Here is a 27969-nt window from a genome sequence, read left to right as displayed (position 1 = left end):
AGCCTTGAATGTTGCAGAAATTAGTGAAGAAAAAGTTAAGATGTCAAGACATTTATGGTCGATACCAAGACAGCAGTCTGACCTGGGGACATATATGGTCCTCTCCGCAAAAGGCTGGTGTTGGAGTGACTATTTTTAAACATTACGTGAAGGGTTTGTGTGTGTGTGTGTGTGTGTGTGTGTGTGTGTGTGTGTGTGTGTGTGTGTGTGTGTGTGTGTGTGTATTAACCTAGTTGTATTTACTTAGTTGTAGTTTTACAGGGCCTGGGTTTTATGCTCATGTGGCCCTGTCTCCATATCTACACTTATCCAATTTTTCTTTAAAGCTATGCACTCTCTTTGCTGACACCACTTCCTCACTCAAACTGTTCCAAGTCTCAACACATCTTTGTGGAAAACTATATTTTTTAACATCTCAGACATCTTCCCTTCCTCAGTTTTTTACTATGCAATCTTGTGCTTTGAATGTCCTATTCTTCTCTCAGAATCAATTTCTCATTATCCACTTGATCCATTCCATTAATCAATTTATAAACTTGTATCAGATCCCCTCTCTCCCTTCTCTGTTCCAGGGTTGGTAGATCCATAGCCTTTAGTCTCTTCTCATAATGTCATCCCTTCAAATTCTGGAACCATTCTTGTGGCCATTTTTTGTAGTCTCTCCAACTTCCTTATGTGTTCCTTTTATGGAGAGTCCACACAACTCCTGCATATTCCAGTCTGGGTCTTATTATAGTACTTATAAATTTCTTCATCATTTCTTTGTCCATATAGTGAAATGCTAATCCAATATTCCTTAGCAAATTATGTCTCTGAAAATTCTATCAATATGGCTTACCGGTTGATTGTTTTCTTCCATCGTCACTCCCAAGTCCTTTTCCTTTTTTACTTTTTCTAGTTCTACTCCATCTCCCATCTTATAGATTCCCACTGGTCGTCTTTTGCTCTTTCCTATTTCCATGACATGGCTTTTGTCCACATTGAATTCCATCTCCCATTTTTTACTCCATTTCCAGATCTTGTTTAAGTCTTCCTGCAGTATTTCACAATCCTCTTTTTTGCTTTATAACTCTGCACAGTTTCGCATCGTCCACAAACAGATTAATGTAGCTGTTCACTCCCTCTGGTATGTCGTTAATATATATGAGAAAAAGTATTGGCGCCAATACTGACCCCTGTGGCACTCCGCTTTCTACTGCTCTCCACTTGGACTTCATATATCTAACTATCGTCCTTATTTCTCTCCCCTTCAAATAATTTTCCATCCAACTTAATGTGCTTCCTTTTAAGCCACCCTTCTCCTCTAATTTCCTCAGTAATCTTTCATGTGGCACTTTATCAAACGCCTTTTTTAAATCCAAATAAATACAATCAATCCATCCCTCTCTCTCTTGTACTCTATCAACTATTCTAGACCTTTTCTAAACCCAAATTGGCTATTTGATAATAATTTGTTGTCTTCAAGAAACTCGATCCATTGTTTCTTTATTATTCTTTCACACATCTTGCATATTATACTAGTTAGTGATACCAGTCTGTAATTTAAAGGTTCTTCCTTTCTTTCTTATATATGGGAACCACCTCAGCTCTCTTCTATTCTACTTGTACTGTTCCATTTTCTATTGACCATTTTATGATGTATATAGGACTTGCTAGTTCTTCCCTACATTCTTTTAATATTCTGCCCGAGACTTCATCCGGTTCCATTGCCTTCTCTTCATCTAATTCCATCATCAACTCTTTTATTTCAAGCTTGGTTACTTTAATCTCTTTCATATAGACAGTCTCTCTATTACCCTGTGGTCTTTTGAATTTGGATTCCTTAGTAAAGGCCTCCTGAAATTTACTATTTAACAGTTCTGCCATACTTTTGGGGCTTCTACTATCCCGTTTTCTCCTTTTAACCTTTTTATTATTTCTTTTTGCCTTATTTTTCCATTTGTGAATCTGTAGAACAATTTCGGTTGCTCCTTACATTTTTCAACAATGTCCTTTTCATCTATCCTCTCCTCTTCCTTCCTCACTTTAACATATTCATTTCTCGCTGTCTTGAAGTTTTCCTTATTTACTGGATTTCTATTTCTCCTCCACCTTCTCCATGCTCCATCTTTTTCTCCTTTGCCCTAGCACACCTTGCATTAAACCAATCTTTCTTTCCTTCTTCTTTGTGTCTATATTTCAGGACATATTCCTGGACTCCTATTTTGTATATTTCCAAAAATAAGTTATACTTCTCTTGCATCATCTCTGAGTTTTCCATCTCCTCCCAGTTAATGTATTTGAAATAGTTCTTGAGATTCTCAATATCAGCCTTTCTGTAATTTAATCGGTCTCCTTTGTATGATTCATCTCTATCATCAATTCCCTCTTCTATATCCATTTCAAATATTACATGGTCACTCTTTCCCAATGGGCACATATCTTATAGTCGTTTCCTCTGAATCTTGTGTTTTCCTTTACTCTTTGGTCCATCATATTATCTATCATAAGGTTCAGGAATCTATCTCCCCAGGCTTCTTCCCCCATACCATTTTCATAATTTTCCCAGTTCACTTCTTTACAGTTGAAGTCTACTACTACTTTTCTCCTTTCTTTAATGATTCTCGTTAGACTCCTTATTGTTTCATCTATCATGTCTTTACATTCTTGATTGGTCCATGAATTTGTTTTTGGTGGCACACATCTTCCAATGATTGTTAACTCTTTTTTATTAATATGCATCTTAATATACAGTACTTCTGCTTTTCCTTCCCCACACTCCACTTGGTTTACCACCATATCTTTCCTTAACATCATCATGACTCCTCCTCCTCCTTTACCCACTCTATCTTTTCTCCATATATTATACCTATTATCTTTGTCTATTCTTATTGCCTCATTTAATTTTGTTTCAACCAGGCATACAATATCTGGTTCTTCTTTCTTTATGTAATCTCTTAATTCTAATTTATTTGATAAAATCCCATCTATGTTCATATACATCATTTTTAATCTCTTGTTCTTATCATTTTAATAGTATCTTAATTGGTCTCATTGTTCCTTCTTGATAAGGTCCCATTCTATGTATTTCTTCTACTTCCTCTTCTAAGTTCTTCCTATCTTCATTGTTTAGATTTTTTAGTAGGTCTTTGATTTCATTTCCTGTTTTCCCTTCTTGGTCTATATTTTACATTTTTTTTCTTTCAGTCCAAATATGATTACACTCTTCTTCTTTTCTGCACTTTCTCTTATTAGATTTTCTTTTTCCTTAAGGATTCCTATAATTTTGTTTGCCATATTTTCATCTCTTTCTTTTTGTTATTATTGAATAACCTCCTGAAAATTATCCTTGTCTTTCTTATCTTGGACTCTCCATGCCTGTACTTCTTTCTTAATCACATTCTGTACTCTTCCCTCTTCTTTGTTTACTAGATCTTTCAGGTCCTCTTTTTCTTTGTCTACTTTACTGAATCCTTCATCTGTTTCTTATATTTGGCTAGTTCTTTTTTCAGTTCCTCGTTTTCTACTCTTAGCTTTGCTTCATTTTCTTCCACTCTTTTTATCCTTTCTTTCAGAAACTCCTTTTCCTGTTCTTTGTTCTCTTTATTTCCCATACTTTCCCTTATCCATTTATCTGATATTCTTTCCAGTGTTAAAACTCTCCTGTGGAGGGTAGTGCTTGCCTCATCAAAACCTCTGAATCTCCCCTCTCCCTCATCAACATATTCATCCTCTTCTTGCAATCCTTCCCTAGTCTCACACCTGCATTTAGGTGTAAATTCTTTCTTACTCATGCTGCCTTTCAATCTAATTCCTGAAAACTATTGCCACACAAGTCACGCAAGTAGCCCAGGCCTCTGAAACACATCAGTGTGTATTTACCTAGTTGCCTAGTTGTATTTACCTAGTTGTAGTTTTACAGGGCCTGGGCTTTATGCTCGTGTGGCCCCGTCTCCATATCTACACTTATCCAATCTTACTTTAAAACTATGCACACTCGTTGCAGACACTACTTCCTCATTTAAACTGTTCCACGTCTCAACACATCTTTACGGGAAACTATACTTTTTAATATCTCTTATACATCTTCCCTTCCTCAGCTTCTTACTATGTAATCTTGTGCTTCGACTGGCATATTCTTCTCTCAGGATCAGATACTCATTGTCCACTTGGTCCATTCCGTTTATCAATTTATAAACTTGTATGAGATCCCCTCTCTCTCTTCTCTGCTCTAATGTTGGAAGATTCATAGCTTTTAGTCTCTCCTCATATGTCATCCCTTCAAGTTCTGGGACTATTCTTGTAGCCATTTTTTGCTGTCTTTCCAGCTTCCTTATGTGTTTCTTTTTGTGAGGGGTTCACGCTACTCCTGCATATTCTAATCTGGGTCTTATTATAGTACTTATCAGTTTCTTCATTATTTCTTTGTCCATGTAGTGAAATGCTATTCCAATATTCCTTAGCAAATTATATATCTCTGAAAATTCTATCAATATGGCTTGCCGGTTGATTATTTTCTTCTATCGTCACTCCCAAATCCTTTTCCTTTTATACTTTCTCCGGTTCTACTCCATCTCCCATCTTATAGATTCCCACTGGTTGTCTTTCACTTTCCCATTTCCATGACATGGCTTTTGTCCACATTGAATTCCATCTCCCACTTTTTACTCCATTCCCAGATCTTATTTAGGTCTTCTTGCAGTATTTCACAATCCTCTTTTTGCTTAATAACTCTGCACAGTTTCGCATCATCCGCAAACAGATTTATGTAGCTCTTCACTCCTTCTGGCATGTCATTTATATAAATGAGAAAAAGTATTGGCGTCAATACTGACCCCCGTGGCACTCCGCTTTCTACTGCTCTGTGTATTTACCTAGTTGTAGTTTTACAGGGCCTGGGCTTTATGCTCATATGGCCCTGTCTCCATATCTACACGTATCCAATTTCTCTTTAAAACTATGCACACTCGTTGCTGTGTGTGTGTATTTACCTAGTTGTATTTACCTAGTTGTAGTTTTACAGGGCCTGGGCTTTATGCTCGTGTGGCCCCGTCTCCATATCTACAATTATCCAATCTTACTTTAAAAGTGTGCACACTCGTTGCAGACACTACTTCTTCATCTAAACTCTTCCACGTCTCAATACATCTCTGCGGGAAACTATATTTTTTAATATCTCTCAGACATCTTCCCTTTCTCAGCTTTTTAATATGCGATCTTGTGCTTCGGGTGTCATATTCTTCTCTCAGGATCAGTTTCTCATTATCCACTTGGTCCATTCCGTTGATCAATTTATAGATTTGTATCAGGTTGCCTCTCTCCCTTCTTTGTTCCAAGGTTGGTAGATCCATAGCCTTTAGTCTCTCCTCATATGTCATCCCTTCAAGTTCTGGGACCATTCTTGTAGCCATTTTTTATAGCCTCTCCAATTTCCTTATGTGTTTCTTTTTATGAGGGGTCCACACTACTCCTGCATATTCCAATCTGGGTCTTATTATAGTATTTATCAATTTCTTCATCATTTCTTTGTCCATGTAGTGAAATGATTTCTATGTCCATGTAGTGAAATGCTACTCCAATATTCCTCAGCAAATTCTATGTTTCTCTAAAGATTCTATCAATATGGCTTACTGGTTGATTGTTTTCTTCCATCGTCACTCCTAAGTCCTTTTCCTTTTTGACTTTCTCCAGTTCTACTCCATCTCCCATCTTATAGATTCCCACAGGTCGTCTTTCACTCTTTCCCATTTCCATGACATGGCTTTTGTTCACATTAAATTCCATTTCCCACTTCTTACTCCATTCCCAGATCTTATTTAGGTCTTCTTGCAGTATTTCACAATCCTCCTTTTGCTTTATAACTCTGCACAGTTTCGTATCATCTGCAAACAGATTTATGTAGCTGTTCACTCCTTCTGGCATGTCGTTAATATAAATGAGGAAAAGTATTGGTGCCAATACTGACCCCTGTGGCACTCCACTTTCTACTGCTCTCCACTTGGACTTCATATCTTTAACTACTGTCCTTATTTCTCTCCCCCCTCAAATAATTTTCTATCCATCTCAATGTGCTTCCTTTTAAGCCACCCTTTTCCTCTAACTTCCACAGTAATCTTGCGTGTGGCACTTTGTCAAATGCCTTTTTTAAATCCAAATAGATGCAGTCAACCCATCCCTCTCTCTCTTGTACTCTATCAACTATTCTAGAATAGAAACTCAATAAATTAGTTACACAAGACCGTCCTTTTCTAAAACCAAATTGGCTATTTGATATTAATTTGTTGTCTTCAAGGAACTCGATCCATTGTTTCTTTATTATTCTTTCACACATCTTGCATATTACACTAGTTAGTGATACCGGTCTGTAATTTAAAGGTTCTTCTTTCCTTCCGCTCTTATATATGGGAACCACCTCAGCTCTTTTCCATTCTACTGGCACTGTTCCATTTTCTATTGAGCATTTTATGATATTGTGTATAGGACTTGTTAGTTCTTCCCTACATTGTTTCAGTATTCAGCCTGAGACTTCATCCGGTCCCATTGCCTTCTCTTCATCCAGTTCCTTCAATAGCTCTTTTATTTCAAGCTTGGTTACTTTAATCTCTTTCATATAGATTGTCTCTCTATTACCCTGTGGCCTCTCAAATTTGGATTCTTTAGTAAAGACCTCCTGGAATTTTTTATTTAATATTTCTGCCATACTTTTTGGGTCTTCCACCATCCCGTTCTCTCCTTTTAACCTTTCTATTGTTTCTTTTTGCCTAATTTTTCCATTTATGAATCTATAGAACAATTTTGGTTGCTCCTTACATTTTTCGACAATATCTTTTTCGAAGTTCTTTTCCTCTTCCTTCCTCACCTTAACATATTCATTTCTCGCTGCCTTGAAGTTTTCCTTGTTTGTTGGATTCCTATTTCTCCTCCACCTTTTCCATGCTCCATCTCTTTTCTCCTTTGCCCTAGCACACCTTGTGTGTGTGTGTGTGTGTGTGTGTGTGTATTTACCTAATTGTATTTACCTAATTGTAACATACGGGAAAAGAGCTATGCTCGTGTTGTCCCGTCTCCATATCTATTAATGTCCAGCTTTTTCTTAAAATCATGAATATTCCTTGCGTTGACCACTTCCACGTCTAAACTATTCCATGCTTCCACCCTTCTATGAGGGAAGCTATATTTTTCACATCTCTCCTATAAGTGGCCATTTTAGTTTTTCCCATGCCCTCTCGACATTCTTCCATTCCACATACACAGATCTTCCCTATCCATTTTTCCATGCCAATCATCACTCTGTATATTGCTATCAGGTCTCCCTTTCTCTTCTGTTTTCCAGGGTTGGAAGTTGCATTCTTTTCAGTCTGTCTTCATAAGTCAAATCTCTTAAGTCAGGCACCATTTTGTTGCAGCCCTCTGTACTTTCTCTAGTTTCCTTATGTGTTTCTTTAAGTTCGAGCCCACTGTATTGTTGCATATTCAAGCCTCGGTCTTATCATTGCAGTAATTATTTTCTTCATCATTTCTTCATCTAGATATACGAACGCCACTCTTATGTTCCTCAATAAGTTCAATACTTCTCCAATTATTTTGTTTATATGTCTCTCTGGCGATAGGTCATTGGTAATTGTCACCCCAAGGTCTTTTTCTTCATGACTGGTTTTATGTCTTCATTTCCTATCTTGTACATACTCCTGATTCTTCTTTCACTCTTGCCAAACTCTATTTTCTTGCATTTTGTCGTGTTGAACTCCATTTGCCATGTACAGCTCCATTTCCATATTCTGTCCAAGTCTTCCTGGAGTAGTTCGCAATCTTTGTCACATCTCACTTTTCTTAACAATTTTGCATCGCCTGCAAATAGGCTCACATAACTGGACACCCCATCCACCATGTCATTTATGTAGACTGCGAACATTACTGGTGCCAACACTGATCCCTGTGGAACTCCACTCTCCACCAATCCCCATTCTGATGGTCTGTCCTTAATTATTGTTCTCATTTCTCTTCCTACCAAAAGTCTTCCATCCATTTTAGTAAACTGCCATGCACTCCTCCTACCATTTCAAGTTTCCAGATCAGTCTCTGGTGTGGTACCTTATCAAAGGCCTTTTTTAAATCCAGATATATTCCATCAGCCCAACCATCTCTTTCCTGTATTACATCTATCACCCTCGAATAGTAACATATCAGGTTTGTCGTGCATGAACGCCCTTTCCTAAAACCAAATTGACACTCACAAAGTATGTCATTTTTCTCCAAGAAGTCTGTCCATCTAGTCTTCACCACCCTCTCACACATCTTAGCTACCACACTTGTAAGTGACACTGGTCTATAGTTCAATGGGTCTCTTGTTACCTGATTTATAGATTGGGACAATGTTAGCTCTTTTCCAGTCTTGGGGCACTACACCTTCCCTTAATGAGGCATCAATTACTTCACAAACTTTTTCTGCCAGTTGCTCCTGCATTCTCTTAAAATCCATCCTGATACCCCATCAGGTCCCACAGCTTTTCTCACTTCTAAACTCCCCATCATATTCTTGATCTCCTCCACAGTTACTTGAAACTCCTTCATAATCCCTTTCTGTTCCATTACCAGTGGTTTGTCAAAAGCAGTCTCCTTTGTGAATACCTTCCAAAGCATCCATTCATAGCCTCTGCCATTTCCTGGGATCTTCACTGCATACTCCATTTACTTCTAAACTTTCAATACTTTCTCTATTTTTGATGTTGTTGTTCACATGTCTGTAAAAAGCCTTGGTTGGTCTTTACATTTATCAATTATATCCTTTTCTTGTTTCTTTCTTTCTTCTCTTCTAATCAACACATATTCATTTCTTGCTCTTTTGTAACTTTCCCACTGCTTAATCCGTCTTTTCCTTCTCCACCTCTTCCATGCATCCTCTTTTCTTGTTCTAGCCTTTTCACATCTATCGTTAAACCAGTCCTGCTTTCCAACTTCTCTATGTTGTCTTATTGGTACAAATTTTTCTCACCTTCTTTGTATATTTTATAAATTCCTTCCACTTTTCATTTGCTCCTTAGCACTCTTGAATTTCATCCAATTTGTCTCTTGAAAGAATTTCTTTAGGTTTCCAAAATCTGTCTTGGCATAATTCCATCTTCCCACTTTATATTCTTCATTTCTTCTAGATTTCTCTTCGTCTATCACCTTGAACTCCAAAACTGCATGATCACTCTTTGCTAAAGGGCACTCCACCCTCATCTCCTCAATGACCATTGGCTCTGTACTAAAGACCAAGTCCAGTCTTGACGATGCTCCTCTCCTCCAAACCTAGTATCTTCTTTGACCCACTGAGTTAACACATTTTCCATTGCCAGTGTCAATAGTGTATTTCCCATGTTGTCTCTGATCCTTCCATTGACCAGTCCTCCCAACACACCTCTTTACAATTAAAATCTCCCATCATTATAGTTCGTTCACAGCCACCCAACATTTCTTCCAGACATGTTCCTGTATCACTTATCATTTCTTCATATTCCTGTACTGACCATGCATTTGTCTTAGGTGGTACGTACACCACTATGTAGTGCCTCTTTTTCCTTCATTAGTTTCTGCTCTGATCTTTAGCACTTCTGCCTTTCCCATACCTTTTTCACTTGATCCACCTTTATATCTTTTTAACCAGCAACATCACTCCTCCTCCCATCTTACCTACTCTATTTCTTTTCCAAACGTTATATTTCCTTCTCCAACCTTCATCAGGTCTTCTCCTCTCTCAGTTTTGTTTCAGTAAGACCCACAATATCTGGGTTCTTGTCCCTCAAGTAATCGTTGAGTTCTAAAATCCCCGATATCACTCCATTTATGTTGGAATACATTACATTTCGCTCATATGTAAGTTTCTTTAGTCCTTTCTTGCTGTACTTTTCTGGGTTATGAACCACTTCCTCAGTCTCATATCCAAGATTCTCCAGAAAAACTCTTTCTTCTCTTCTTCTGTCCTCTCTTCATTTTTTTTTTTCAAAGCCTCCTTTCTCAACTCATTTAACATTTCTCTTTCCTTTTCACCGAGATCTCTTCTCAACCAAATCTTCCTTGTTGTTTCCTGCTGGGCTAGCCTCCATGACTTCTCCACCAATTCATCTACATCCTTTTGTGACTTAAGTTTGATTCTTATTGGCCTCATACCTTCTCTTGTGAACTTTCCAATTCTATGGAAGTCCTCTATTTCTTGTACTAGGTCTTTTCCTCCTCTTGCACCACATTAATGATATTATTTATCACCTTTTTATGTTTTTCTCTCTCCATTTTACTCGGTGTCTTATCCTCCTCCACACCAAATATCACCACACATCTCTTTTGTCTACAGTTTCCCTCACCAATGTCTCATTTGACTTAATAACCTTCACCACTTTCTCAGCTATCTTCTCTTCTATGATCTGTTGATCTATAATTTCAGCAAGGCCCAAAGTTTTCTCCCCTGACTCTTTGATTTCCTTTTCCAGACTTGCAACTGGTGTGTGTGTGTGTGTGTGTGTGTGTGTGTGTGTGTGTGTGTGTGTGTGTGTGTATTTACCTAGTTGTAGTTTTACAGGTCCTGGGCTTTATGCTCGTGTGGCCCCGTCTCCATATCTACACTTATCCAATTTTTCTTTAAAACTATGTACACTCTTTGCTGACACCATTTGCTCACTCAAACTGTTCCAAGTCTCAACACATCTTTGCGGGAAACTAAATTTTTGTAACCTCTCTCAGACATCTTTCCTTCCTCAGTTTCTTACTATGCGATCTTGTGCTTCTAATGTCATATTTATCTCTCAGGATTAGTTTCTCATTATCCACTTGATCCATTCCGTTAATCAATTTATAAACTTATCAGATCCCCTCTCTCTCTTCTCTTCCAGGATTGGTAGATCCATAGCTTTTAGTCTCTCCTCATATATCATCCCTTTAAATTCTGGAACCATTCTTGTAGCCAATTTCCATATGTGTTTCTTTTTATGGGGGGTCACACAACTCCTGCATATTCCAATCTAGGTCTTATTTTAGTACTTATCAATTTCTTCATCATTTCTTTGTCCATATAGTGAAATGCTAATCCAATATTCCTTAGCAAATTATACGTCTCTCTGAAAATTCTATCAATATGGCTTACCGGTTGATTGTTTTCTTCCACTTTCACTCCCAAGTCCTTTCCCTTTTTTACTTTTTCTAGTTTTACTCCATCTCCCATCTTATAGATTTCCACTGGTTGTCTTTCACTCTTTCCCATTTCCATGACATGGCTTTTGTGTGTGTGTGTGTGTGTGTATGTGTGTATTTACCTAATTGTATTTACCTAATTGTAACATACGGGAAAAGAGCTATGCTCGTGTTGTCCCGTCTCCATATCTATTAATGTCCAGCTTTTTCTTAAAATCATGAATATTCCTTGTGTTGACCACTTCCACGTCTAAACTATTCCATGCTTCCACCCTTCTATGAGGGAAGCTATATTTTTCACATCTCTCCTATAAGTGGCCATTTTAGTTTTTCCCATGCCCTCTCGACATTCTTCCATTCCACATACACAGATCTTCCCTATCCATTTTTTCCATGCCAATCATCACTCTGTATATTGCTATCAGGTCTCCCCTTTCTCTTCTGTTTTCCAGGGTTGGAAGTTGCATTCTTTTCAGTCTGTCTTCATAAGTCAAATCTCTTAAGTCAGGCACCATTTTGTTGCAGCCCTCTGTACTTTCTCTAGTTTCCTTATGTGTTTCTTTAAGTTCGAGCCCACTGTATTGTTGCATATTCAAGCCTCGGTCTTATCATTGCAGTAATTATTTTCTTCATCATTTCTTCATCTAGATATCGAACGCCACTCTTATGTTCCTCAATAAGTTCAATACTTCTCCAATTATTTTGTTTATATGTCTCTCTGGCGATAGGTCATTGGTAATTGTCACCCCAAGGTCTTTTCTTCATGACTGGTTTTATGTCTTCATTTCCTATCTTGTACATACTCCTGATTCTTCTTTCACTCTTGCCAAACTCTATTTTCTTGCATTTTGTCGTGTTGAACTCCATTTGCCATGTACAGCTCCATTTCCATATTCTGTCCAAGTCTTCCTGGAGTAGTTCGCAATCTTTGTCACATCTCACTTTTCGTAACAATTTTGCATCGTCTGCAAATAGGCTCACATAACTGGACACCCCATCCACCATGTCATTTATGTAGACTGCGAACATTACTGGTGCCAACACTGATCCCTGTGGAACTCCACTCTCCACCAATCCCCATTCTGATGGTCTGTCCTTAATTATTGTTCTCATTTCTCTTCCTACCAAAAGTCTTCCATCCATTTTAGTAAACTGCCATGCACTCCTCCTACCATTTCAAGTTTCCAGATCAGTCTCTGGTGTGGTACCTTATCAAAGGCCTTTTTTAAATCCAGATATATTCCATCAGCCCAACCATCTCTTTCCTGTATTACATCTATCACCCTCGAATAGTAACATATCAGGTTTGTCGTGCATGAACGCCCTTTCCTAAAACCAAATTGACACTCACAAAGTATGTCATTTTCTCCAAGAAGTCTGTCCATCTAGTCTTCACCACCCTCTCACACATCTTAGCTACCACACTTGTAAGTGACACTGGTCTATAGTTCAATGGGTCTCTCTTGTTACCTGATTTATAGATTGGGACAATGTTAGCTCTTTTCCAGTCTTGGGGCACTACACCTTCCTTAATGAGGCATCAATTACTTCACAAACTTTTTCTGCCAATTGCTCCTGCATTCTCTTAAAATCCATCCTGATACCCCATCAGGTCCCACAGCTTTTCTCACTTCTAAACTCCCATCATGTTCTTGATCTCCTCCACCGTTACTTGAAACTCCTTCATAATCCCTTTCTGTTCCATTACCAGTGGTTTGTCAAAAGCAGTCTCCTTTGTGAATACCTTCCGAAAGCATCCATTCATAGCCTCTGCCATTTCCTGGGATCTTCACTGCATACTCCATTTACTTCTAAACTTTCAATACTTTCTCTATTTTTGATGTTGTTGTTCACATGTCTGTAAAAAGCCTTGGTTGGTCTTTACATTTATCAATTATATCCTTTTCTTGTTTCTTTCTTTCTTCTCTTCTAATCAACACATATTCATTTCTTGCTCTTTTGTAACTTTCCCACTGCTTAATCCGTCTTTTCCTTCTCCACCTCTTCCATGCATCCTCTTTTCTTGTTCTAGCCTTTTCACATCTATCGTTAAACCAGTCCTGCTTTCCAACTTCTCTATGTTTGTGTGTGTGTGTGTGTGTGTGTGTGTGTGTGTGTGTGTATTTACCTAATTGTATTTACCTAATTGTAACATACGGAAAAGAGCTATGCTCGTGTTGTCCCGTCTCCATATCTATTAATGTCCAGCTTTTTCTTAAAATCATGAATATTCCTTGCGTTGACCACTTCCATGTCTAAACTATTCCATGCTTCCACCCTTCTATGAGGGAAGCTATATTTTTCACATCTCTCCTATAAGTGGCCATTTTAGTTTTTTCCCATGCCCTCTCGACATTCTTCCATTCCACATACACAGATCTTCCCTATCCATTTTTCCATGCCAATCATCACTCTGTATATTGCTATCAGGTCTCCCTTTCTCTTCTGTTTTCCAGGGTTGGAAGTTGCATTCTTTTCAGTCTGTCTTCATAAGTCAAATCTCTTAAGTCAGGCACCATTTTCGTTGCAGCCCTCTGTACTTTCTCTAGTTTCCTTATGTGTTTCTTTAAGTTCGAGCCCACTGTATTGTTGCATATTCAAGCCTCGGTCTTATCATTGCAGTAATTATTTTCTTCATCATTTCTTCATCTAGATATACGAACGCCACTCTTATGTTCCTCAATAAGTTCAATACTTCTCCAATTATTTTGTTTATATGTCTCTCTGGCGATAGGTCATTGGTAATTGTCACCCCAAGGTCTTTTTCTTCATGACTGGTTTTATGTCTTCATTTCCTATCTTGTACATACTCCTGATTCTTCTTTCACTCTTGCCAAACTCTATTTTCTTGCATTTTGTCGTGTTGAACTCCATTTGCCATGTACAGCTCCATTTCCATATTCTGTCCAAGTCTTCCTGGAGTAGTTCGCAATCTTTGTCACATCTCACTTTTCGTAACAATTTTGCATCGTCTGCAAATAGGCTCACATAACTGGACACCCCATCCACCATGTCATTTATGTAGACTGCGAACATTACTGGTGCCAACACTGATCCCTGTGGAACTCCACTCTCCACCAATCCCCATTCTGATGGTCTGTCCTTAATTATTGTTCTCATTTCTCTTCCTACCAAAAGTCTTCCATCCATTTTAGTAAACTGCCATGCACTCCTCCTACCATTTCAAGTTTCCAGATCAGTCTCTGGTGTGGTACCTTATCAAAGGCCTTTTTTAAATCCAGATATATTCCATCAGCCCAACCATCTCTTTCCTGTATTACATCTATCACCCTCGAATAGTAACATATCAGGTTTGTCGTGCATGAACGCCCTTTCCTAAAACCAAATTGACACTCACAAAGTATGTCATTTTTCTCCAAGAAGTCTGTCCATCTAGTCTTCACCACCCTCTCACACATCTTAGCTACCACACTTGTAAGTGACACTGGTCTATAGTTCAATGGGTCTCTCTTGTTACCTGATTTATAGATTGGGACAATGTTAGCTCTTTTCCAGTCTTGGGGCACTACACCTTCCCTTAATGAGGCATCAATTACTTCACAAACTTTTTCTGCCAATTGCTCCCTGCATTCTCTTAAAATCCATCCTGATACCCCATCAGGTCCCACAGCTTTTCTCACTTCTAAACTCCCCATCATGTTCTTGATCTCCTCCACAGTTACTTGAAACTCCTTCATAATCCCTTTCTGTTCCATTACCAGTGGTTTGTCAAAAGCAGTCTCCTTTGTGAATACCTTCCGAAAGCATCCATTCATAGCCTCTGCCATTTCCTGGGATCTTCACTGTATACTCCATTTACTTCTAAACTTTCAATACTTTCTCTATTTTTGATGTTGTTGTTCACATGTCTGTAAAAAGCCTTGGTTGGTCTTTACATTTATCAATTATATCCTTTTCTTGTTTCTTTCTTTCTTCTCTTCTAATCAACACATATTCATTTCTTGCTCTTTTGTAACTTTCCCACTGCTTAATCCGTCTTTTCCTTCTCCACCTCTTCCATGCATCCTCTTTTCTTGTTCTAGCCTTTTCACATCTATCGTTAAACCAGTCCTGCTTTCCAACTTCTCTATGTTGTCTTATTGGTACAAATTTTTCTCACCTTCTTTGTATATTTTTATAAATTCCTTCCACTTTTCATTTGCTCCTTAGCACTCTTGAATTTCATCCAATTTGTCTCTTGAAAGAATTTCTTTAGGTTTCCAAAATCTGTCTTGGCATAATTCCATCTTCCCACTTTATATTCTTCATTTCTTCTAGATTTCTCTTCGTCTATCACCTTGAACTCCAAAACTGCATGATCACTCTTTGCTAAAGGGCACTCCACCCTCATCTCCTCAATGACCATTGGCTCTGTACTAAAGACCAAGTCCAGTCTTGACGATGCTCCCTCTCCTCCAAACCTAGTATCTTCTTTGACCCACTGAGTTAACACATTTTCCATTGCCAGTGTCAATAGTGTATTTCCCATGTTGTCTCTGATCCTTCCATTGACCAGTCCTCCCAACACACCTCTTTACAATTAAAATCTCCCATCATTATAGTTCGTTCACAGCCACCCAACATTTCTTCCAGACATGTTCCTGTATCACTTATCATTTCTTCATATTCCTGTACTGACCATGCATTTGTCTTAGGTGGTACGTACACCACTATGTAGTGCCTCTTTTTCCTTCATTAGTTTCTGCTCTGATCTTTAGCACTTCTGCCTTTCCCATACCTTTTTCACTTGATCCACCTTTATATCTTTTTAACCAGCAACATCACTCCTCCTCCCATCTTACCTACTCTATTTCTTTTCCAAACGTTATATTTCCTTCTCCAACCTTCATCAGGTCTTCTCCTCTCTCAGTTTTGTTTCAGTAAGACCCACAATATCTGGGTTCTTGTCCTCAAGTAATCGTTGAGTTCTAAAATCCCGATATCACTCCATTTATGTTGGAATACATTACATTTCGCTCATATGTAAGTTTCTTTAGTCCTTTCTTGCTGTACTTTTCTGGGTTATGAACCACTTCCTCAGTCTCATATCCAAGATTCTCCAGAAAAACTCTTTCTTCTCTTCTTCTGTCCTCTCTTCATTTTTTTCAAAGCCTCCTTTCTCAACTCATTTAACATTTCTCTTTCCTTTTCACCGAGATCTCTTCTCAACCAAATCTTCCTTGTTGTTTCCTGCTGGGCTAGCCTCCATGACTTCTCCACCAATTCATCTACATCCTTTTGTGACTTAAGTTTGATTCTTATTGGCCTCATACCTTCTCTTGTGAACTTTCCAATTCTATGGAAGTCCTCTATTTCTTGTACTAGGTCTTTTCCTCCTCTTGCACCACATTAATGATATTATTTATCACCTTTTTATGTTTTCTCTCTCTCCATTTTACTCGGTGTCTTATCCTCCTCCACACCAAATATCACCACACATCTCTTTTTGTCTACAGTTTCCCTCACCAATGTCTCATTTGACTTAATAACCTTCACCACTTTCTCAGCTATCTTCTCTTCTATGATCTGTTGATCTATAATTTCAGCAAGGCCCAAAGTTTTCTCCCTGACTCTTTGATTTCCTTTTCCAGACTTGCAACTTTGTAATTTACCTCCTTTCTTTCCACTTCCTGACTTTTTTCCATTCAGCCTGCTTCTCCATCACTTTTCCTAGAGATTCTCCACATTTTTCGCAATTCACTTTAATTAGCTTAACTTCCTCTTTCAGTGCTGCATTTTCCTTCTTCATATCGGCACAGTCTCTTTACATTGTCATAACTCGTTTCCAGGCCCTCATACTTTTCAAACAGTTTTTCAATTTTACCTTCTAACTCCAGAATTTTCTTCACATAAGTGCTCTTCTCCATTATTCCTTGAAACCCTGTGAAGTCTGATTCCTCTTTCGAGTTCACGGCCGCCATGTTGCGCAGACGTAAACAAACCAGCTGATGGCTCAAACGCAGGCTACAGTTTATATTTACCTTCACTGGACATTATTTTGCTAATCAACAGTTAACATGACTATATGGAGACGGGACAAACATTACCAGCTCCTTTCCCACCTTGGTTACTCTTAGGTAACTGTAGAATTATAGATGATTGCTCTGGAGCTCAGCGACCACCTCCGCCATCGACGATGTGTGTGTGTGTGTGTGTGTGTGTGTGTGTGTGTGTGTGTGTGTGTGTGTGTGTGTGTATTTACCTAGTTGTAGTTTTACAGGGCCTGGGCTTTATGCTCGTGTGGTCCCGTCTCCATATCTACACTTATCCAATTTTTCTTTAAAACTATGTACACTCTTTGCTGATACCACTTCCTCACTCAAACTGTTCCAAGTCTCAACACATCTTTTGGGAAACTAAATTTTTAACATCTCTCAGACATCGTCCCTTCCTTAGTTTCTTACTATGCGATCTTGTGCTTCTAAAGTCATATTCTTCTCTCAGGATCAGTTTCTCATTATCCACTTCATCCATTCCGTTAATCAATTTATAAACTTGTATCAGATCCTCTCTCTCTTCTCTGCTCCAAGGTTGGTAGATCCATTGCCTTTAGTCTCTCCTCATATGCCATCCCTTTAAATTCTGGAACCATTCTTGTAGCCATTTTTTGTAGTCTCTAATTTTCTTATGTGTTTCTTTTTATGGGGAGTCCACACAACTCCTGCATATTCCAATCTAGGTCTTATTTTAGTACTTATCAATTTCTTCATCATTTCCTTGTCCATATAGTGAAATGCTACTCCAATATTCCTTAGCAAATTATACGTCTCTGAAAATTCTATCAATATGGCTAACCGGTTGATTATTTTCTTCCATTGTCACTCCCAAGTCCTTTTCCTTTTTTACTTTTTCTAGTTCTACTCCATCTCCCATCTTATAGATTCCCACTGGTCGTCTTTCACTTTTTCCCATTTCCATGACATGGCTTTTGTCCACATTGAATTCCATCTCCCATTTTTTGCTCCATTTCCAGATCTTGTTTAAGTCTTCCTGTAGTATTTCACAATCCTCTTTTGTTTAATGACTCTGCACAGTTTCGCATCGTCCGCAAACAGATTTATGTAGCTGTTCACTCCTCTGGCATGTCATTTATATATACGAGAAAAGTATTGGTGCCAATACTGACCCCTGTGGCACTCTGCTGTCTACTGTTCTCCACTTGGACTTCATATCTTTAACTATCGTCCTTATTTCTCTCCCCCTTAAGTAATTCTTCATCCATCTCAATGTGCTTCCTTTTAAGCCACCCTTCTCCTCTAACTTCCATAGTAATCTTTCATGTGGCACTTTATCAAAAGCCTTTTTTAGATCTAAATAAATACAGTCAACCCATCCCCTCTCTCTTGTACTTTATCAACTATTCTAGAGTAGAAACTCAATAAATTTGTCACACATGACCGACCTTTTCTAAAACCAAATTGGCTATTTGATAATATTTTGTTGTCTTCAAGAAACTCGATCCATTGCTTCTTTATTACTTTTTCACACATCTTGCATATTACACTAGTTAGTGATACCGGCCTGTAATTTAAAGGTTCTTCCTTCCTTCCGCTCTTATATATGGGAACCACCTCAGCTCTTTTCCACTCCACTGGCACTGTTCCATTTTCTATTGAGCATTTTATGATGTTGTATATTGGACTTGCTAGTTCTTCCCTACATTCTTTCAGTATTCTGCCTGAGACTTCATCCGGTCCCATTGCCTTTTCCTCATCCAATTCCGTCATCAACTTTTTATTTCAAGCTTGGTTACTTTAATCTCTTTCATATAGACAGTCTCTATTACCCTGTGGTCTTTCAAATTTGGATTCCTTAGTAAAGACCTCATGAAATTTACTATTTAACAGTTCTGCCATACTTTTTGGGTCTTCCACCATTCCGTTTTCTCCTTTTAACCTTTCTATTGTTTCTTTTGTCTTATTTTTCCATTTATGAATCTGTAGAACAATTTTGGTTGTTCCTTACATTTTCGACAATGTCCTTTTCATAGTTCTTTTCTTCTTCCTTTCTCACCTTAGCATATTCATTTCTTGCTGTTTTGAAGTTTTCCTTATTTTCTGGATTTCTGTTTCTTCTCCACCTTTTCCATGCTCCATCTCGTTTCTCCTTTGCCCTAGCACATCTTGCATTAAACCAATCTTTCTTTCCTTCTTCTTTAGGTCTATATTTTGGAACATATTCCTGACCCCAGTTTTGTATATTTCCAAAAATAAGTTATATTTCTCTTGAACCGTTAATGAGTTTTCCATCTCCTCCCAGTTTACGTTTTTAAAATAGTTCTTGAGATTCTCAATATCAGCCTTTCTGTAATTTAATCGGTCTCCTTTGTATGATTCATCTCTATCTTCCTTTCCTTCTTCTATATCCATCTCTAATATTACATGGTCACTCTTTCCCAGTGGGCACTTGTATCTTATATCATCGTTAATTGGTATATCCCTTGTAAAAACTAGGTCTAATCTTGCCGGCTCATCGTTTCCTTTGAATGTGTGTGTGTGTGTGTGTAGTAAGTGCATGTAGTTTTGTGCAAAGGAGAAGAGTGTCTTTAGAGGACAGGCTGTGACCATCCCCTTGAGTTGTGAAACACAAAGGGAGACGTTCTGTGAGGTGATAGCTAGTTTCAATGTTAAGTTCACAGCACCCCACGAACTGGTCCATACCTCGCTAGGAGTAAATAATCTTTTCAGCAGATGTCTACTACCTCCTATGGGAGACTTCCTATAAAGTGAGGGCAAAAGTACTTTCTCTTTATCATCAAGAACTAAGGAGCTAGGAAAATAGTGAGAGTAAATATGAAAGTTGTGGATTGTCGTGGCTAGGTCTTTTTTCTACTCAGACATTCTTGTTATTTGTATATGTGCATGTATATCTTTTCTTTTTGCTTTTATTTATTTATTCAATTGTCCCATTTATTTACATTTTTATTTCCACTTTTATGTACTAGTCTCATCCAATTACATTTTTGTTTCTACTTGTAGTTTTTGTTTTATATGAATTAATGACTCATTTCAGGTCCAGCGTGGCCAAAGAGTGTTGGACAAGATATTCATTCATGTAATTATTCTCATGGTGATAGTGGCCTATGTTAACATGGGTTGTGCCATTGATCTCAAGATAATTAAGGAAACTCTCCGACGTCCTGTGGCTCCAGCCATTGGTCTGGCCTCCCAGTACCTATTCATGCCTTTGGTAAGTGTTGGTTAGATGCTAAGATTATCAATTTCAGCCAGATTAATGAGAAAGTAACTATAGTCACATTTTCTTTAACTCTACAATCATAATGTGCTTTTTTCATCAAAATTTATTTTTATAATTCATGTATCATAACAGAGATTGATACACTTATTGAAAATTGAGTTCTGATCGGAAACATGCACCAAGAATATAATGATTATGTTATTGTAACACTGAATATAGTCACTGAGTGGCTTGTCTTCATTTAAGGTCACAGCAAATGTAATTAGGCCATGACAATAGACCACTGCAGTATCAGTGGTTGAAAAATCTTGCTTGGTATGCCATGTCATCTTTAACAGTTTTTATTTATTTATTTTAGGTATTTATTTTGTTACTTATGTCTGAGGTATATGGAAAAATCTTTCAAATTTTGACAAATCAACTGATGACACCACCAAGTGATCTTAAATATCCCACCACATACTGCTTTGAAGCTATGCCCTTTGTTGAGTGGTTTAAAGTTACTTACATATCACCAGGATACCCACTAAAGATGCGCTTGGGTGGATATGGGTCCTAATATGGGTACCACTATAAATGAAATTGCCTGCGCCACTAATGGGCAGTAGCTTAACAGCACTTCCCACATATACTCTTCAAGTATGCCTACAGGTGCTATAAGCCATAACATAAAAATAATAATAATACATTTATGATGTAGTTTCAAGATTTCAGAAGTGATATTGCAGTTAACAACCTCTGTGGGGACAACTATGGAGGCAACTAAGTGGGGTTTTTATTTTATTTATCCTGAGTTGTTCCTGGCCAGTTGATAGAAAATGTGAAAAATTATAGTTGCTAATATATCAGTTCTCTTGGTTTTTTTTTTTTTTTTTTAAGATATTAATAGATAAACCATACATACACACACACACACACACACACACACACACACACACACACACACACACACACACACACACACACACAGAAATGAGGAAGAGAGGAGAAAATATAAGGAATTGGTGGAAGAGGCGAGAAGGAAAAATGATGAGCGGTCTGAGGAGGAAAGAGAAAAGTTTTTTTGGAGAGTTATAGGAGAGAGAGTCAGAAAGTGGTATGTGGAAAGAAGGAATACGGAGGAACCCCTAGAGGGAGCAGTGGGTGGACCGTAATGTATACTAATATAGATGGGATACTGTCAAGTAGATTGGAATTGCAAGACTATATGATAGTGGAGAAGCCTGATATCGTGTGTTTGACTGAGACAAAATTGCATGAAAAAACAAAGATAAATTTGGATAATAAATATAATATATGGAGAAAGGATAGAGAGTAAAGGTGGAGGAGGAGTTATGATTATGACGAAGAAAGAAATAAATGTGGATAAGGTTTGGTATGGGAAGAACAACAGAAGTGATAAGCATAAGGATAAAAGTGATGGAAAAAATTAATAATCATGGTGACCTATGTACCTCCTAAAACAAATTCTTGGACATTAAGGAATACGACAATATGATCAAGGATACTTTACAGAGTTTGGAAAGTGTATTATCTGGAAAAGAAAGGTGATACTAGTAGGAGATTTTAATTGTAAGGAGGTGGATTGGGAAAATCTAGTAAGTGGTGTTGGAGAAGAAGCATGGGAGAGAGATTTCTTAATCTAATGATGGAAAATATGATGGAACAGAGGGTGAAGAAAATACTAGATATAGAGGAGATGATGAACCGGCTAGACTGGATTTGGTGTTAACAAGAGAAGTGTACCTATGTGGAGATATACAATACAAGTGTCCTTTGGGAAAGAGTGATCATGTGGTTATGGAAATGCAGATAGCAACAACACAGCGAAGGAAGGACGAGACATACAGGAGTGGTAGATTGAATTATAGAAAGATGGACACAGAAAGTTTGAAAAATTATTTCAGAAAATTAGATTGGGAGGAGATGTTACAAATCAGAGAAGTGCAAAAGAAATATGAGATTTTATGAAATATTATAAAGAAGGAGTTATGAAATTTGTACCAAAGTATAAACCAAGAGAGGAAGGAAGAAAGGATTGGTTTAATGCAACTTGTGTTAAGGCTAAGGAAAAGAGAGATGTGGCTTGGAAAAGATGGAAAAGAGCAGGAATATACTAAATAAGGAGAATTATAGAGTGGCAAGAAATGAGTATGTGAGGGTAAGGAGGAGGAAGAAAGAAAATTTGAAAAGATATTGTAGACAAGAGTAAGGAACATCCAAAATTGTTTTACAGGTTCATAAATGGTAAACTTAAAAGAGAGAGTCCATTGAAAGATTAAAAGGAGAGCAAGGGATAGTAGATGACCCTAAGAATATAGCGGAATTGCTAAATAATAGGTTTCAGCAAGTATTTACTAAAGAAACAATGTTTGTAAAGCCACAGAATGTACAAGGAAATGTGCACATGGAGGACATTAAGATACCTAAAAGGAGTTATATAAAATGTTGGAGGAACTTAAAGATGATAAAGCGATGGGACCAGATGAAGTTTCAGGAAAATTATTGAAGGAGTGTAGAGAAGAATTGATTGATCCATTATATGATATTATAAGGTGCTCATTAGAAACAGGGAAGTACCAGTAGAGTGGAAGAGAGCTGAAGTGGTGCCCATTTATAAGGGAGGCAGTAAGGAAGAGCCTCTTAACTATAGACCTGTGTCTCTAACAAGTGTGGTCGGTAAGATTTGTGAGAGGGTGATAAAGAAATATTGGATACGGTTCCTGGAGGATCATAAGTTATTATCGGATCATCAATTTGGCTTCAGGAAAGGGAGGTCATGTGTAACAAATCTACTGAGCTTTTATTCAAGAGTGGTTGACAAAATACAGAGAGAGAGGATGGATGGACTGTGTATATTTGGATTTAAAGAAAGCTTTTGACAAGGTACCTCACGAGAGACTGTTATGGAAAGTAGAGATTTATGGAGGACTGAAAGGAAAAGTGTTAAAGTGGATGGAAAACTACTTGAGATGGAGGAGATGAGAACGGTAATAAGGGATGCAAGGTCGGACTGGTTGGTGGTGGAGAGTGGAGTCCCACAAGGCTCAGTGCTGGCACCAATACTTTTCCTGGTATATATAAATGACATGCCAGAGGAGTAAACAGTTATATTAATTTGTTTTGCGGATGATGCGAAGTTGTGTAGGTGTGTGAAGAGTGAAGAAGATTGTGAAATTTTACAGGCAGACCTGGATAAGATTTGGGAGTGGAGCAAGAGGTGGCAAATGGAATTTAATCTGAGCAAAAGTCATGTGATGGAGATGGGAAAGAGTGGAAGACGGCCAAGAGGGTCATATAAGATGGGTGAAGAAGTAGTGTTGAAAAAGGTGGAAAAGGAAAAGGATTTGGGAGTGATAATACAAGACCATGGGCAGTTTGAGGCTCATATTGATAAGATGTTTGGAGAAACGTATAATTTGATAAAAAAATATTGGATTAACCTTCCATTATATGGATAAAGATATGATGAAGAAATTAATTAGTATGGTAATTAGACCAAGATTGGAATATGCTGGAGTGGTCTGGTCCCCTTATAAAAAGAAGCATATAAGGAAGTTGGAGAGATTGCAGAGAATGGCAACAAAAATGGTTCCGGAATTGGCAGAAATGACCTATGAGGAGAGATTAAAAGAAATGAATTTGCCTACCTTGGAACAAAGAAGAGAAAGAGGAGATTTAATACAGGTTTATAAACTGTTGAATGGACTGGATGAAGTGGATAATGAGCAAATGATGTTGAGAGAGGAAAACTTAAGTAGAACTACAAGATCGCATAGTAAAAAGATAGCCAAGGGAATATGCTTGAAGGATGTGAAAAAATATAGTTTCCCACAAAGATGTGTGGAGGTGTGGAATGGTTTGAGTGAGGAGGTGGTGTCAGCGAGGAGTGTGCATAGTTTTAAAGGAAAGTTGGATGTGTGTAGATATGGAGATGGGGCCACACGAGTATGATACCCAGGCCCTGTAAAATTACAACTAGGTGAATACAACTAGGTAAAGACACACACATACACACACAAAACTCAGAGAAACAGAAGGTTGCAAAGATATATATATATAAAGAAAAATAGAAACGAGGAGGAAAGGTAGAGAGACAATGAACTGGTGGCAGAAGCAAGAGAAAAAAATAATGAAAGGTCAGAGGAGGAGAAGAAGGCATTTTTTTTGGAGAATTATAGGAGACAGGATAAGGAAATGGTATATAAAAAAGAAAGAAGAGAAAAAAATGGAGCAAGTTTAACAAAAAATGATAAGAAAAAGAGATTAAAAATGATGTATACAAACATAGATGGATTTTATCTAGTAAATTAGAATTAAGAGATTACATAAAGAAAGAAGAACCAGATATTGTATGCCTGGTGGAAACAAAGTTAAATGAGGCAATAAAATAGACATAGATAAAAGGTATAATATATGGAGGAGAGACAGAGTGGGTAAAGGAGGAGGAGGAGTCATGATGATGTTAAGGAAGGAGATAGTGGTAAATCAAGTGGAGTTTGGGAAGGAAAATCAGAAATACTGTATGTTAAGATGCATATTAACAAAAAGGAGTTAACAATCATTGGAACATATGTGCCACCAAAACAAACTCATGGACTAACCAAGAATATAGAGACATGATAGATGACACAATAAGGAGTCTTACAAGAATCATTAAGGAAAGGAGAAAAGTGATATTGGTAGGAGATTTCAACTGTAAGGAGGTAGACTGGAAAATTATGAAAGTGGTATGGGGAAGATGCCTGGGAGATAGATTCCTGAACCTAATGATAGATAATTTGATGGTCCAAAGAGTAAAGGAAAACACAAGATTCAGAGGAAACGATGAGCCGGCAAGATTAGACCTAGTTTTTACAAGGGATATACCAATTAGCGATGATATAAGATACAAGTGCCCATTGGGAAAGAGTGACCATGTAATATTAGAGATGGATATAAAAGAAGGAAAGGAAGATAGAGATGAATCATACAATAGAGATGAATCATACAAAGGAGACCGATTAAATTACAGAAAGGCTGATGTTGAGAATCTCAAGAACTATTTTAAAAACATAAACTGGGAGGAGATGGAAAACTTATTAACGGTTCAAGAGAAATGGAAATATACAAAACTGGAGTCAGGGAATATGTTCCGAAATATAGACCTAAAGAAGAAGGAAAGAAAGATTGGTTTAATGCAAGATGTGCTAGGGCAAAGGAGAAACGAGATGGAGCATGGAAAAGGTGGAGAAGAAACAGAAATCCAGAAAATAAGGAAAACTTCAAAACAGCAAGAAATGAATATGCTAAGGTGAGAAAGGAAGAAGAAAAGAACTATGAAAAGGACATTGTCGAAAATGTAAGGAACAACCAAAATTGTTCTACAGATTCATAAATGGAAAAATAAGACAAAAAGAAACAATAGAAAGGTTAAAAGGAGAAACGGAATGGTGGAAGACCCAAAAGTATGGCAGAACTGTTAAATAGTAAATTTCATGAGGTCTTTACTAAGGAATCCAAATTTGAAAGACCACAGGGTAATAGAGAGACTGTCTATATGAAAGAGATTAAAGTAACCAAGCTTGAAATAAAAAGTTGATGACGGAATTGGATGAGGAAAAGGCAATGGGACCGGATGAAGTCTCAGGCAGAATACTGAAAGAATGTAGGGAAGAACTAGCAAGTCCAATATACAACATCATAAAATGCTCAATAGAAAATGGAACAGTGCCAGTGGAGTGGAAAAGAGCTGAGGTGGTTCCCATATATAAGAGCGGAAGGAAGGAAGAACCTTTAAATTACAGACCGGTATCACTAACTAGTGTAATATGCAAGATGTGTGAAAAGTAATAAAGAAGCAATGGATTGAGTTTCTTGAAGACAACAAAATATTATCAAATAGCCAATTTGGTTCTAGAAAAGGTCGGTCATGTGACAAATTTATTGAGTTTCTACTCTAGAATAGTTGATAAAGTACACGAGAGAGAGGGATGGGTTGACTGTATTTATTTAGATCTAAAAAAGGCTTTTGATAAAGTGCCACATGAAAGATTACTATGGAAGTTAGAGGAGAAGGGTGGCTTAAAAGGAAGCACATTGAGATGGATGAAGAATTACTTAAGGGGGGAGAGAAATAAGGACGATAGTTAAAGATATGAAGTCCAAGTGGAGAACAGTAGACAGCGGAGTGCCACAGGGGTCAGTATTGGCACCAATACTTTTTCTCGTATATATAAATGACATGCCAGAGGGAGTGAACAGCTACATAAATCTGTTTGCAGACAATGCGAAACTGTGCAGAGTCATTAAACAAAAAGAGGATTGTGAAATACTACAGGAAGACTTAAACAAGATCTGGAAATGGAGCAAAAAATGGGAGATGGAATTCAATGTGGACAAAAGCCATGTCATGGAAATGGGAAAAGTGAAAGACGACCAGTGGTAATCTATAAGATGGGAGATGGAGTAGAACTAGAAAAAGTAAAAAAGGAAAAGGACTTGGGAGTGACAATGGAAGAAAATAATCAACCGGTAAGCCATATTGATAGAATTTTCAGAGAGACGTATAATTTGCTAAGGAATATTGGAGTAGCATTTCACTATATGGACAAGGAAATGATGAAGAAATTGATAAGTACTAAAATAAGACCTAGATTGGAATATGCAGGAGTTGTGTGGACTCCCCATAAAAAGAAACACATAAAATTAGAGAGACTACAAATAATGGCTACAAGAATGGTTCCAGAATTTAAAGAGATGGCATATGAGGAGAGACTAAAGGCAATGGATCTACCAACCTTGGAGCAGAGAAGAGAGAGAGGGGATCTGATACAAGTTTATAAATTGATTAACGGAATGGATGAAGTGGATAATGAGAAACTGATCCTGAGAGAAGAATATGACTTTAGAAGCACAAGATCACATAGTAAGAAACTAAGGAAGGGACGATGTCTGAGAGATTGTTAAAAAATTTAGTTTCCCGCAAAGATGTGTTGAGACTTGGAACAGTTTGAGTGAGGAAGTGGTGTCAGCAAAGAGTGTACATAGTTTTAAAGAAAAATTGGATAAGTGTAGATATGGAGACGGGACCACACGAGCATAAAGCCCAGGCCCTGTAAAACTACAACTAGGTAAATACACACACACACACATTGGGAAAGAGTGACCATGTAATATTAGAAATAGATATAGAAGAGGGAAAGGAAGATAGAGACAATTCATACAAAGAGACCAATTAAACTACAGAAAGGCTTATATTGAGAATCTCAGGAACTATTTTAAAAACATAAACTGGGAGGAGATGGAAAACTCAAGAGACGATGCAAGAGAAGTATAACTTATTTTTGGAAATATATGGAACAGGAGTCAGGGAATATGTCCCGAAATATAGACCTAATGAAGAAGGAAAGAAAGATTGGTTTAATGCAAGGTGTGCTAGGGCAAAGGAGAAAAGAGATGGAGCATGGAAAAGGTGGAGGAGAAATAGAAATCCAACAAATAAGGAAAACTTCAAGGCAGCGAGAAATGAATATGTTAAGATGAGGAAGGAAGAGGAAAAGAACTTTGAAAAGGACATTGTCGAAAAATGTAAGGAGCAACCAAAATTGTTCTATAGATTCATAAATGAAAAAATTAGACAAAGAGAAT

The 27969-nt window shown here is 37.6% G+C and overlaps 1 protein-coding gene across 4 annotated transcripts in view; it reads left to right on the top strand.

Annotated features, from left to right (window-relative positions):
• The window catches only part of LOC123519885 (sodium/bile acid cotransporter-like), a 137111-nt gene that overhangs the window by 52008 nt on the left and 57134 nt on the right, over positions 1-27969 (top strand). For all 4 annotated transcript variants that reach the window (XM_045281521.1, XM_045281518.1, XM_045281520.1 and 1 more), the window contains one exon: positions 20155-20331. In XM_045281521.1, the coding sequence (XP_045137456.1) occupies positions 20155-20331 (177 nt within the window). The remainder of the gene's footprint in view (positions 1-20154; positions 20332-27969) is intronic.

Source organism: Portunus trituberculatus, chromosome 46 (assembly GCF_017591435.1).
Source record: "Portunus trituberculatus isolate SZX2019 chromosome 46, ASM1759143v1, whole genome shotgun sequence".
NCBI lineage: Eukaryota > Metazoa > Arthropoda > Malacostraca > Decapoda > Portunidae > Portunus > Portunus trituberculatus.
This window is presented reverse-complemented; position numbering and strand designations above follow the sequence as displayed.